At 41.0% G+C, this 14,381-nt stretch overlaps 1 protein-coding gene across 22 annotated transcripts in view; it reads right to left on the bottom strand.

Moving 5' to 3' along the window:
• TENM2 (teneurin transmembrane protein 2) overlaps positions 1-14,381 on the bottom strand; it is a 1,510,370-nt gene that overhangs the window by 330,202 nt on the left and 1,165,787 nt on the right. For 3 of the 22 annotated variants that reach the window (XM_074551998.1, XM_074552000.1, XM_074551999.1), the window contains exon 1: positions 4,427-5,072. The exons of the other annotated variants lie outside the window; for them this stretch is intronic. In XM_074551998.1, coding sequence (XP_074408099.1) covers positions 4,427-4,472 — 46 coding nt within the window. In that variant the 5' untranslated portion in view covers positions 4,473-5,072. Of the gene's footprint in view, positions 1-4,426; positions 5,073-14,381 lie in introns of those variants that run through there. 22 annotated transcript variants of the gene reach the window in all.

Genomic DNA, 14,381 nt, shown 5'->3' with positions numbered 1-14,381 from the left:
TTTTATTTACCTATTTTAATGGTACTATCATAGTCTCTGATATAGATGCACGGCTCACAAATAAGTCATTAAATTACTATTATCTGCAGTACATTTTCCTGTGTACACATCCCAGCTTTATGTGTCAATAACTTACTGCAGATTCCTAGGTATGTATTCTTCCTCGGTTCCAATAATGTGAGACTAGGCAAGTATTTTTAAATTTCACATGGGCTTAAATTAAAATACACAGATTCAGATTTTTGATGTTGTGTATACATAAAAAGCATCCAGAGACAAACCTAGAAATGTACTATTGCTGCTACTGATAATTATGGCACTAAACTCAATTGTGGCTAGAATTATTGACCCTGTGTAGCTGTTCTGAGCTTTCAGGAGTGATATCCTAAATAAAATTCCAGTATACAAGTATGCTTGCTTTTCTCCTCATGACTTTGAGAACTGAGAAATACAAAGATAAAAGTTTATTCCTTAGGGCTATATTGTGTCATAAGCCTTTAAACTGAATTTGCCAATGTTTTCAACAGGGAATTCTCTTTAGAAACTGGTGACATATTACAATCTTTTAAACTAAATTATGTACCATTTCATTGAATTGACAAGTCTGGGAGTGAGGAAGGTACGAGAACATAATTCTGGTGATGTTCTCACTGGAAAAAGTCAGGCTTATTTTTCTGAATGACACAGAATTTTAAAAATGTCAAAGTGCTCATGAACTTTGGGCCATGGCCAACTGACACACAACATTTAATGGCCATGGCTAATGGTCTCTAAAACAGTGGGAACTACTAAGTTTGAAAACAAAAACTACTCCCCATTCAATAAATATATTCAGTGTTACATTTCCTAAACTATACTCATGAAATGCAGAAAGATTTCACTTCCTCTGCATAGCAAGTACACAGACAGTTTTGTGAAGGTTAAGGAATTACCTTAGCATGTACACAGTTGTGTGCAGGCACAAATCGAGCAATAAATTAAAGAAGCAGAACATTAAGGAAATCCCTATTAGCAATAGCAAACCTATATTGGAAATAAAATCCCAAACCAAATCAACAACAATAACAAAACTCCAATCAACCTAAAGCATCTCAGATTAAAGACATTTTGGCACATGCATCTGCAAACCCCATAAAAATACTAAATCTAAACCACAATAAGTAATAGCATACAACGCTAATTAGATGAGAGGTGACTGTAGATATCTGCCACACATTTTATATGTGCATTTTTTCCCAGTTATAAGCCAAAGTTGAAATTTTCTTACACATTAAGTAGCAAACAAAATAAAAGCATGCTCCTATGTATTATAAAATTCAGTCAAACATAGTAATTTTAATTCTATAAACTAAAATCTCTAAAAGGTCTTCAAACAATTCTTGTTTGTCTTTTTTTATTTAAGGTACAAATGGGTACAAACCAGTTGCACACAGATTGTATTTTTAGCACGACTAGCCTAAGTTTTGCATATTTATCCTGCTTTACACGAAAAGCCAGGATTAAAGAAACACAACACACATTAGTGTTTTGAATTTGAAATCAGTTACGGTTGATGATCATCTCCAAAAATAAATATTCCCACAGATAGAGGTCAGTGGTTGCCTGAAATTGCATCAGTTAGTGCCTGTGTACTAAAATCCTCCACTCCTTTGGGACTGCTTTATCATTTTATCAGATTAATTAAACCAGTAGTTTTAGCATAGAACATCACAGTTTACTATTCACACATTTGCTATTAGGTGCTTCCAATTTATTGATCTGAGACTCTTCATAGGGCTTCTCTCAGAATTTAATCACATAAGAAGATGGTAACTCACAATTGTTAATAGATAAAAAAAGCACACATAAAATAACACACAAATTAAGAGGGGTTTTTTTTGTCTTTCATGTGTTGATTTGGTAAGCTCTTGCTGTTCTCAAAGGAAAGCAACTCCACTGTACTAGAACTCTAATTTTGAGGTGGCATGCATTTATTTATCTTAGTTTATAATTAAACACCTGTATTTTATGGCTTTATTTAAAACAAAACAAAAAGCACAACAAAAATGCCCCTAACTTTCAGGGATGCTCTTTCAGCCCTTCTTTTAAGAAAACACAGATCAAACATTGTCAGTAATAGTCATAAAATTTGAAGAGGTAAGGAAAAACTAAAAACCTTTTAAAAGGACACATGGTTGTATTTGCATGTGCCTCATTTCAGCACGTGTCCCTTCAGGTTTTCAGATGGAACAGCATCTACAATAATGATGTAAAAATTATTGATCTCATAGTACAGAACTACCAACAGCCTTCAGGTTTTTCTTTGGTTTTTGTAATCTCACTGCATTTCTTTCTCTAGATGAAGTAATCTTAACTTTGCTCTCCAGCAACATCTACTGGAACATCAGTAAAATGCTGCTATTTCTATTAATCACCCATTTAACATCTAGTAGGGCAGAGTTAGCAAATGCCAAAAGCAGAGATAAATGCTCTGCAATTCAGATCCTGCATTCTGGGCTCAAGCACATCAAGGTGGCTCAGCTTCAACCTTCCACTTTCCTGCCATTTCATAAGGACCTAAGTCTTCATGACTAATTCCTACCAGAATTTATCTACTATTTATACTCAGATACAGTTTAAGGCACAAAATACCATTTAAAGTACCACATTACATCCAGAACTTCTATTTTTGTCAGAGAAGTTACTCCTAATTTCAGTTTGACCCAACATGTGCCTAAACAGAACTGAAGCATAAAAAGAACTTGGAAGAACATATAGAAACATTTTGAAAGGTGAAACAGAGCTGGAGTGGCGATTCCAATGCCAAAAAATAAACAAGTTCAGCAAAACCATAGATAAGAAGCAAAAATATGCACAGCAAAACAGCGAAACATTCGCAAGTTCTGATCACAAGCCTTCAGGAAAAACAAAATAAAAATTTGTGCCTTCGTATGAGGATGAAAGTGCATGAATAACTACGACTGGAGGAAGGAGCAGGGTTGAAGTCCCCTTCAGCAGGGGAGACTGTGCTGCCCTGGGGGCTCCAGGCAGCCCTGCACACACACCCAGCCCTGCTGGGGCGCTGCACGTTCAGGGGGGCTGCAGGCAGCACCCAGCCTTGGGGGGCACCTGCATCAGGACCAAAGTTCTCAGCTGAACAGATGGATTTCACTCTGCAGGTGCTCATCTGTAGCTCTGCACCACGACATTCTGCCCAGCCATCGATGTTGATGGGAGCTCACCAAGTTACATTCTCCCAGCTCTGCTCAGAGCCAGGCTCCACTTTGCAAACAACTCTGATCACTACAACAGTATTTGCTTCCTTCCCGAGCCCTAATAATGGTCTAACTCTCCTTGACTGCTTGCTCACTCTTCAGTGTGACAATGAAATTCAGAATATTGCTGCTGTTCAGAATCCCTTCCTCCTATTTTGAGTCAATTTGCTGATACAGAGAGCAATTGTAAAATGCAAGGAGAAAAAAAAGGCACTAAAGCCAGTGATGAACAGAAACAGGCGTCCCAATAGTTAAATATTCCAGCTGTGAATAAAAAGCACTTACTAAAATTATTTTTGCCTTTTGAATCCCTATAAAACCTTAATGTATTTTTATAGAGAATAAAAGGGCACGTTTCCCAAAACCACAAACCCTTTAGGCTACAGAATTTTATATTATCACAAGACTTAAGTTCATAGGCTTTGCCTGATAAATTAGCTCCTCTCAATAACTGTTAAACAGAAAGCCCTTTATTGTAATCCAAGTGCACTTGTGGACAGCACTTTCAGAGTTAACTCCATTTGACAACTGACATAAATCCATTATTCTAATTTGGTGATTGCTTTACTAAACACAGATGCATTTTATGAGTTTTAGTCACGTATTTCATTCAGGATGCTACTTAATCTCAATTTACAAAACATAAACACGAAATAGGTTTTACAGTATGTCTGAAAGGGTATAGCTATTCATCCGACAGAATGCCAGGCAAACAAACCATATTCACCTAGACCCAAACTCAATGCTAGATTTTACCTTACAATAAATTGTAAATAAGTAAATAAATTTTTAAATTGAGCTGTTGCAATCAAATTGCAGAATGCAAGCTCCCTGAGGGTTCTAAGACTCTAAAGCCTTTCTTACACGGAGATTTCAGCACTGAATTTAACCTTAAGAGAAGTCCAGCTTTCACAAAAGCTGGCTCTCTGATTTATTATGATACACAGAGAAAAGGGGGGGGAAAAAAAACAAGCAGTCATTGTGAATACAGTGCCCTCAGAACCCCATCTCTAATTCAATTTCCAGCACAGACTTTACATGTTAAACAAAAGGAATCTGATACCACACCGATGCTGCCTCTCGCTGCAGTTGCCTGCCTCAGTTACCGGAGGCTGAAATCCGCCGCTCCGAGCGAGCACTCCATAAAACACGGGGATTCAGGCACTTCTTACCTGCCTCAGTTGAAGGCTTCCTTCCCTTGTTAGCAGTATGAAGCATCCTCCAGCCTTCCCAATCCTTAGCACCGGCCTCGAATCGCACAGCCAAGTCCCCTTTTCGCAAGAAAACGCTTATTGGAAGTGATTAGTTTTTGTTGTCCCTTTTAAGTCCCTCCTGCGGGAAAAAGCCGGGGAGCGATGTGACGCCACCTTTTAATCTTTGGCGAGAGCGAAAAGGCAGAAAAGGAGCGCTCGATCAAACTGAGCTTCACACATGACTAAAACTCGGCGGAGAGGCTGCAAGCTCTGGCTGAAGCACCACTAGGCGTGAGTGTAAGAACAGAGAAGAGGGGAGAGTCAATGAAATGTGACAACGTATGTGCATCAAAGACGGGCAAGAGGGAGAGAACAATGAGAGAGGGATCGCGACAGCAGCGAGCGAAGGAGGGAGAATGAGAACGGCAGGCAGAATGAGCCGGAAGAAAAGAGGAGAGTTTCGAAGCAAAGAATTCGCAGAATAAAGCCAAAGTGTCTGGCAGCTTCTGTTTTTATCTCAGTGAGCATGACATACTGCCTCTCTCATTTAGCAACACGTTCTTGTCTCTTCCAGGTTTGAAAACTGAGATAATCACAGTGTGTGCCTGTTTGCGCCTGACTGGCACACTTGTGTGCAGCCTACCTGAGATGCCCCCCACCCAGCTCCTGGAGATGCATTTAAATGCAATTAACTTCATATATTCATTAGCAGAGACGCCTCCTCCTGCCCCCCAAAAAACAGGAGCTGCTAATTTCTCCATTAATTTACAATATAGTTTAACTGGCAGATGGAATTCTACTTATAACTACTAACAAACTGCCACTGATAAACAAATGAACTGAACAAATGTTTAATGTTGATTAACTGAGTTATCATGGCAACAAAACATATTAGCGTTGATAAATCTGTTTTTAAAAAAGGTATTACAGACAATTTTATTAATCCTGGAATTTCTAGATGAAGTTGCTCTAAAGTGTTAGGAGAAGAAACTGGACCCAGGACTAACATTTTTAAAAGAGTGCATCAGACACATTCATATTTCCAATGTTTTTAAAAATCAGTAACAAGCTAAAGCCCAAATTTCAAATTTAATTTTGAATTCCCATTTGAAGGGATCCACACATTTAGTCCTCATACAAGTAGGGTTCATTTTCATGCAAGATGAGGGTGGAATGTGTGTGGATTGTTTGGGTCTTGGGTTGGTTGGAGGTTTTTTCCCTAGCTACAACATGTAACATCAGTGCAGCCTCTGTGATTTGCTTTGTTTATACCATCTACCTTTACATGGTCAAGGCAAATGGGCTTTATGCCAACTGGCAATTGGTCAGCTGGCCCAAAGCACACAAAGTCCTTGTCTGCAGAACTGACACAAGCCCACAACCACACTAGGATTTACATGAAGCCAACATTAAATAGGAAGAAACCTTAAAACAGACCTATTTTCTTTGTTGCAGCACCCTATTTGGGCTGTTGGATCCTACCACATCAACTGCATTAGGGAAAAGGAAAGAATGAAAAAATCTGAATCTGGACTGTGCAGAAGAGTGCTCATGCAAGCCACGCAGTGCCACATTCTGGCTTCTGCGTCTGAAGGTACTCAGGTAGCCTAAAGGAATATTTCAACAGCTTTAAATAACTTGGTATTCTCTTTTGTAAGGGTTTTCCAGTTCCGGAGAGGAGGTTATAAAGAGGAATTCACAAATGATTATCAGGGAATCAGGAGTCAGTTTCAACCCCAAGTAATTTCATATCATTATTATACCATAAAACTTGTAAGAATTAATGTTTTTCTATGAATGTTTGCCTCCAGATCCTCACCCAAAACCATCACAGTAAGCTCGGAATCCAGTTTTCATATCTGTATAGCAACACCTGCAAAACAACTCTTTAAACTTGCAAACACCAACCTATTGATAAATTTGTGATTGCTTCAGCATTTCACCTCTTTTTTTTTTTTCCCCTGGAGACTGGGAATCCACTGATTGAAATACAGATCCATTAAAATCACATTCTCACTAACCTTCTTAAGAAGCTTTCATCATGTGAACCTAAAGTTACCATAAGGACAAAAATATTCATGAGAACAATGGGCTTTTAAATCTCTCTGTATGTGTATCAATGCAGCCCTAGCTGACCCAACACAGCAGCAGTGTGTGTGATGGATCAGGAATTCCTTCATGCTCTGCTGCTGTAAAGAGTCCAATGGATTCCTTACACTGTTTTAAAGGTCTCCTGTTTGATGGAAATGAAAACCACCTGAAATTTCAGGGGGACAAAAAGATGAGGGAGAAATAGAGATGCATGAGTTTAGTTATTGCATTTTTTTTTTCCCAGAGTATTATTAGCCAATACTCTAAAGGAACTGCCTCACCACCTTTTGAAAAGAAAACAAGCAAAAATAAGTCCCAAGTGCTGTAAGAAGCTCCTCTGCTTAAAATGAGTAACAGGAACAATTAGGGGAGAGATCTTTCCTGTTTCCCGTTCATTTTGTGTTTTCTCACCCTTACTTGTAAATTGCTTTTCTCATGCAAGTCTTGATAAGAAGTTTCCACATCTCTTACAATGTACTAGATTATATCCATGACAACAACTTTCAGGAAATGCAAACATACATACAGTACTTCTAGAAGTATTTATTCACTCTCACAGGCCTATCTACAAATTTACAATGGAATTAAATGGCTGCATTTGCATCCAAGGTCAACAAAAAACTTGAAAACATGCATGCAGCTTGTTTGTTTTCATGAAAGGCATAAGGCTGCATGGCTAAAACCAAGCATGAGCTTATACATTGAAGAAAATAAACTGTTTTCTATAAGAACTGACCTTGTGTTCAAACTAAAAGTGTTTGGACACTGAAGTGCTTGACTCCTTACAGCTCCAGTGAGCAAGGCAAGTCATTCTCCTATGGAAGTTACTCTATAAATCAGCCACATTTCCATAAGACAGGCAAGGCTTTGACGAACATGAGTGAGAAAACTTTATTTTACTGCTGTTAAATGTGCTTCCACTTAAGCCTCCTCAAGCAGTACTGCAGGAGCAGACCAGCACCACACCATTACAAAATAACTACACACAGAAATGTACTAGCAATGCCATTTTGTGCAGAGATATAAATAGCTGATTTCCAGACCTTTTCTTACACTTTCACCATTACAGAGAAAATAACTAAACCAGAGCTTTCCCCTCAATCTTACCTGACGAAGCCAGGTTTGAGTTTAATCACAGAAAACCTCTTGGTACCATACTTGTCTGCTCTGCCAGCAATCTGGATAGCTCTGCTGTGTGTTTTAGTCCACATGCAAACACACCCTCAGTGACCCCAAACTTCTGGAGGAACAGAACAATTTTACAACATCCACCACACTGCTGTGTTTCACTGGCGCTGAATCCAGCCCCAGCAAGCCTCAGGAAAAGACATGGCCTCACATGGGGCATCACACAGCACAAGATGGGAAAACAACCTGGCAAATGGCTGGGAGAGCTCCCACACCCATCACAGGGACTCCTGGCCAGAAACACTCATTGCAGGTCCTTTAGAGCTGAAGGAAAAGCTCTGGTTATGCAGAAGGGCCAATGACCACGTTCTCTTAGCAATATCCTTCTCTATTTTACATCTAGCAAAGACTTTCTTTGCTAATTATCTATTTGGGTGACACAAACACAACATTAATTTTTCCAGCCTTTTGGTTTTGTTTCCTCTGTTTCAGACCTGAAGACAGACTGTCTCTGAGAGCATGTATTTGTTTTTCCCCCCAGTTGCATCAGTTGGTTTAATAAAATGTAGCACCTTCATCTCCCAAAACCCTGTGTCAATAATACCTGTGGATCTCTAACACCACAAGCACTATAAAATTGTAAGGGCAGAGGGTGGCCCTTCATCTCTCCCCAGCCTCCATTCCCTAGAATGGATCTGTTCACTGCTCAGAGGGAACACAGGAGGAGCACAAGGGCTAGAAGGAAGGCAGAGCATGCAAGAAAATCCCTTGTGTCTTAAATTGCCTAAATTTAACTTCCCAGCACCCAATTTACAATGAGACATGCAGTTGGTGTGGTAAAAGAAGCATCAGGATCAGACATAATTTTAGTGGTGAGAGGCACAAAATAAAGACCTTGCACAAGCCTAAGCTACAACATCCTGGCAGGGTGAAGAAAAACTGTGATGCTATTGCTGCTATGAATAATAAAACCACTTAAACTCTGCTTTTTGAGCATAACCAAATACATGTGATAGCATCATTATAAATTAAAACTGTTTATGACCTCCATTTGGTCCAAACAGTACAACCTTACTCACTATATGCATGGTTGAACAAATTGATCTACAACTGCCTGTGTTACATGATAGAACAGAAAAGGAAACAAAAAGAAAACCCCAGCAAAAGCAGCTTGTAATGACTCATGCAGATTTCCTAATGGCTACTGAAAATAATCTTTGATTCCTATCATTGTCTACTCAGTAAGTGATAATAACTAATACCTAAGTTATTATTTTATTTACATAGTTAATTTCTAGTTTTCTATATTCCATATAAATAAGTGTTAATATGTTTTGAAACCAATCATTTCATGAATGAATGGAAATCAGTACTTCTATAAATTCTGCTAAAGTACTAAAATAGGAGATAATCAGTATGTTCTTGACTATTTGGGTACAGAATTTTCAAAGGACATGTAATTCCACCCCACCCTTGTATTTATTTGTAAAACCGTAGAGGAATACGCATTAAAATGACATTTCAAGAATCAGACTTCTGTAGAACCAACTTGTTGTCTGCTTCATACATTTCCATTTAGAATTTTTCTCCAATTACAGTCACATGCTGAGGCCTTTCAAGAATCCTCAGTAGCTCAAACAATTCCTGAAGTATCTCCCACAGAAGATTTACATTGTTTAAACCAGCAGTAAACCAATTCATCTGTGCCTGAACAGCAGCCAGTTCAGGTGAACCTCCTGTGCCTCAATTAGCATTAGGGATGGAAAGAATAATTTACCTGCAAGGTTCAGGTGTGCCTAATTTCTTCCTGCCACAGGCTGAGAGCTCCTCCATGCTCTGTAGACAGGTTCTGCCTGCAAAGACAAAGGCTGGCTTCCAGGAGAGCGCTGTGAGGCTCCTAAAGCATGTTCTTCACTACCAGGTAATTTAAGTTCTTTACATGAAATACAAATCTACGCTGAGACAACAGAGCACACAGCTTCACTGAGTGCACAATTTATGTCAGAGCACAGGGCAACACACTTAGAAACTGAACAAAGCCCAGTTTTACTGCCCAGTCCCCTGAATTTAATATGCAACATTCATACCTTAAGTATACCCTTGAGCACTCTCTGAGCCACAGCTTTGAAGATGTGTTGGTTTCCTGTGCACTAACTTGACCTATATTCAGGCTGACTTCTATTCTGAGATTATTTCTGCTGTGAATTCAATTCCAGCCTCTATAGACACTGCTTTGCTACACCTATGATACAGATGGCAAAAAGCAGAAGGACGTCAACAAATTAGAAGGCCACTGCTGTCATTGCCTTACAACCAGGCAATGAAAAAACTCTTCTTTTTCTTTTTTGTCAGCTGATCTTGACACAAGCACATTTCCTTGCAAATGTGGAAGCACAGAACCAAGTCTCTAAACCTTTTAAAATTGTTTGCTTTTATGTCAGGATACAAAGACCTGCTGCCCTGCTGGAGCCAAGTTTTATTCATGCCATGAGCCAAGGATGCCAAAAGACTGCAAGAGATGACCAAAAACAGAGGCAAGGAAGAAATTTTATGTTCAGAATGAGTATTTTATAAATTACTAAGTTTTTATTTTCAGAGTAAAGTTGTAAGATGAAAAACACAAAATTGGCTCTCTAATACAGGACACTACAGAGGAAATGAAAAACAGTAACAAAGGTCTTATATTTTTCAAACTTGCTCCTGTTTACTTGTGTCCTGATCCAAAATTTTTGTACCAGAACTCCACTTTTTCCGCTATATTTATAGCACAGAGGTCTTACAGGATTAGGTCTACACCCTATTAGTAACACCTGACAATTCATTAACTGCTTCAAGTTTTTCCATGTAATGATCAAGAGGACTTGTATACCATAACAGAACACCTAAAATTCCACTTATCTCAAACCAAAAGCTACTTGCCACAGGAATCAAAAGCTCCTTTTATTAAACACCTCCATGCTGCATCTAGACTATGACCCAAGCCAGTGAGTTGATAAGAAAAAGGGGAGGCAGGGTCAGGAAAGTTTGGTTTATTCCCCATCTGGTTTGGAACATGGAGGAAAATTCCACCAACGAGGGTTGACATGGCATAAAAAGCAACCTTCATTTGGCATTTCCTCAGCTCTCATCAGACACAGGACACTGTTTTTGGCAAACCTGTGGTATCAACCACAAAAGCTGTTCCTGCCTTTATCCCTGTTATACCCCTAAGAAAGTGCACTGAAGCAAAAGGAAATAAAATTGGTAAATGTGAAGTGCTGATTAGAATGTTGAGAACAGCAAGAGCTTGATGTGATTGACCCTTCAGAACTTTAAGATATAGTATTTTTAGTAAATTGTTAAAAAATAACAGAAGTGTTCAAAAAAGCATATGCATATTAAAAATGCTATAAAAAGTATGACATTACATTACAGATGATTAAAATGTGAAAAAAATATTTAAATGCACATTTAATGTCTGATTTTATGTTAACTGTTTCACAGTTCTCAAATGCAACCAGATCAGATTATAAATAGCAAGATATGGCTTTTTAGACATATTAATTATCTTAAAATTATCAATAAGTAATATACTATATTTAAGAATGATCCCAATTTAATAATAACATGCTTTTTTTTCCCCTAGATTTTTTTTTTTTGTTGAGAACATACAGATTTTGATTCCATGGAAACTCAATTGAGACTGCGCCACATCTTTCATACAGCTGACTAAGAGCATGGGTGAACTATCTGGCTGTTATTTGAAATGTTCTTCAACTTTATGAAGACAGACTCATTAAAGCAAAAGCTTTCCTCACAAACAGTTTCTGACAAAGTGAAAAAGTAATTAACACAAAAAGAAGAGAGAACTATTTTTACTTTTACTATTTTTCACCCAGTCAGTTTATTACTGGCATTGTCATTTTTGACGTGCTCTCTCCTGTTACAGTCACGGACGCAATTCAAAACTTTCCTTAACAGCCAACGCTCTTTGACAATTACCTCACCCTTGCTTATGAAATCTGGGATAAAATGGTGCAACTCCAGGTTCTGAATACCTAAAAAAAACCCCTCTGGAAGCTGCCAGGAATAGATAATAACTACACTGTACAACGTGACAGAGTCACCATGCACACTTCCCAGAAGGCGCGCATCTTAGTGAACACCAAAATCACAACAATTAAGTGGTGTAATTTTGCTTAAAAAAACCCAAAACCAAAAAAATATCCACAACAACAAGCTCCAACACACAACAAACCCAAGCAACAAAGCAGACAAGCAATCTGATAGTGATCAAATTGTCTAATAACTTCCATTTCCTCTTTCCATGTACCTCCTGTTTTCTTTTCATCTCCATTTAAACTGTGCTTGTTGAACTCAATGGAGAAACACATGGATCCCTGATGAAATTTTATATAACCTTATTCATTATAGATTTTTCTGCTGATTAAGGTTTCAAAGTAACTATAATAACGTAAAGCAATACCATGCTGTTGCTGTTTTGGGGGTTTTTAGCATAAAGGATATGAGTGAAGCCAGACAAAGCATAAATCATAAAGCATAATATCACCATTCTGTTGCCCTTATCACTCCAATAGCATCTAGTTTTTGTTTCAACTAACAGGTTTGCTGTCAGCCAAATTCACAGACTATTAATTGTCATCAACCAATACATGTTCGTGACAAAGAAACTAAATGTGTGAAGAAGCACATAGTACTGTGAATTTCATTTTCAAAACGCTTCTCAGTGTGTTAAGAATTAGCGAAACCCATTGTAACATCATAAGTAATGTCTGAGCCAAGGCCTAAATAGTTCCAATGCATGTTCTGGTATTCACCAGAATGGAAATATTTATTTATGTTTATCAAGAGGTCCTTTAAGAACAGTGAAAGGATGTTATTTAAATACTTCCAACATCTGCTGATGCTTAAACTCCACAAGATAAAATGTTTGCCATAAGAATATCAGGAGGAAACTTTTAGACCTGGATAACCCATCCAACAGAAAAGACACGAGCATTTTTCTGACTTTCAGCATTGAAAGGACATCCATGGAAAAGCAGCAGACAGCGTTGCATTTCTGGGGCCTTGTACCACCCTCGTGTAACTCTGGCTATGATGGTGACCCTGAGGCATTTGGGCAGCACAGACCAGCTCAGGGTGCAGAGCTGCAAAGTGCCCACACCTGTGGCCCATTAGCTGTGCCCCCCTGAGCTGACCCAGGGACTGCAATGACTGCAGGGACACCTCAGCCCTTCCCCACTGCCCAGCTGTGTCCATCAGAGGCTGCAGGCACCTCCTGCCCAGGCACACAGCCCTGGTACCTGCAGGTAGGGCAGCTACTGCAGTACCAGCTCTAAGGCTTTCTCTGCAGGGCTCAAAGCAGCTCACAGAATTAGCCAAACACCCAAGCACTCCGCTGTGTCACACTCTGAGGAAGCTCTCCTTGCTGAGATGACTGCTCAGAGGTGCCCCAGGGACATGCCTCTGCCAGCAGGGAGGCTCAGCCTGCCAAACCAGAGCTGCACACTCACTGACCCTGTAACACGGTTACAAGTTTTGTTATGAGGTGAGGTATTTACTGAAACGGCAAATAAGGAGGATGCCACTGCTCGAGCTATTCAGCTACTGAGAGTGCATTGCCCCAAAACCATTTAAACCGAGTTTAACACTCAGCAGGACGGGTGGCATCCACACCGAGGGATGGCAGACTGGGGATTCACTCAGGGACGTTTGTCCCCAATGCAGCATTTGCTTAAAGCTGGGCTCTCTGCAGCCCGAGTCTCTCCACACAAAGGTGATGGGACACAGGCACCCAGTGCTCCCTTCTCCCCCTGCCCAGCCCAGCTGCTGCCTGGAGAGAAAAGTGAGGAGAAGACAAATTCCGAGTTTAGTTCTGGCGGGGGGGGGGGGGGGGGGGGGGGAGGGGTCCCCACATAATCACAGAATGGTTTGGGTTGGACACGACCTTAAAGATCATCTGATTTCAATCCCCCTCCCGTGAGCAGGCGCACACCTTCTGATAGAGGTTTTTTTGTTGGTTGAGCAACAACAAACCACCTTTTGGGCAAACAAATCACCTTTCGCATGAGCCCAAGCTGAACACTCTCTGTTGCCTTTGCTGGGGAAAGGGAAGAATCGTTGTTGCTGCTTCCCTTTTCCCCTGAAGCTCGGCCCCCGAGGGCTGAGCGGAGCCGCTCCCTCGGTTCATCTCCTCCCGGCCCCGAACGGCGGCCACACGGCCCTCGGGGAGCGGGCGGTGCCCCCGGACCTGCGAGGGATGCGAGGGACCGGGAGATCCGGGGGATGGGGGATGCGAGGGACCGGGGAGATGCGCCCGCACGGACGAACCGCACCCGGGGCGCTCGGGACGGGAGATGCGCACGGACAGGAGATCCGAGGGACGGGAGATACCCGGCACCAGAGCATACGCACGGACCGGGGGATGCGCGGGCGCTGTCCCCGCATGCACGAACCGCACCCGGGGCGCTCGGGACGGCACTGAGCGGCGGTACCCCTGCCCGGGGGCCCGGCACACGGATTTCTCTTTGGAAGCCTCTTGTCCGGGAAGCGGCGCGGCAGAGCCCCGGAACAGCCAGGGCAGCCCCGGAACGCCGCGGGCAGCACCGGCCGGCCCTGCGGAGCCGCGGAGAGCAGCGGGGCTGATGCAAAGCAGGACTAACAGCGGCTGAGCACAGGCACTGCTCCAGCCAGGGCAGAGCGGGGATCCTTCGGA

Source organism: Zonotrichia albicollis, chromosome 15 (assembly GCF_047830755.1).
Source record: "Zonotrichia albicollis isolate bZonAlb1 chromosome 15, bZonAlb1.hap1, whole genome shotgun sequence".
NCBI lineage: Eukaryota > Metazoa > Chordata > Aves > Passeriformes > Passerellidae > Zonotrichia > Zonotrichia albicollis.
The sequence above is the reverse complement of the archived record's forward strand: the minus strand, read 5'-3'. Positions and strand labels throughout refer to the sequence as shown.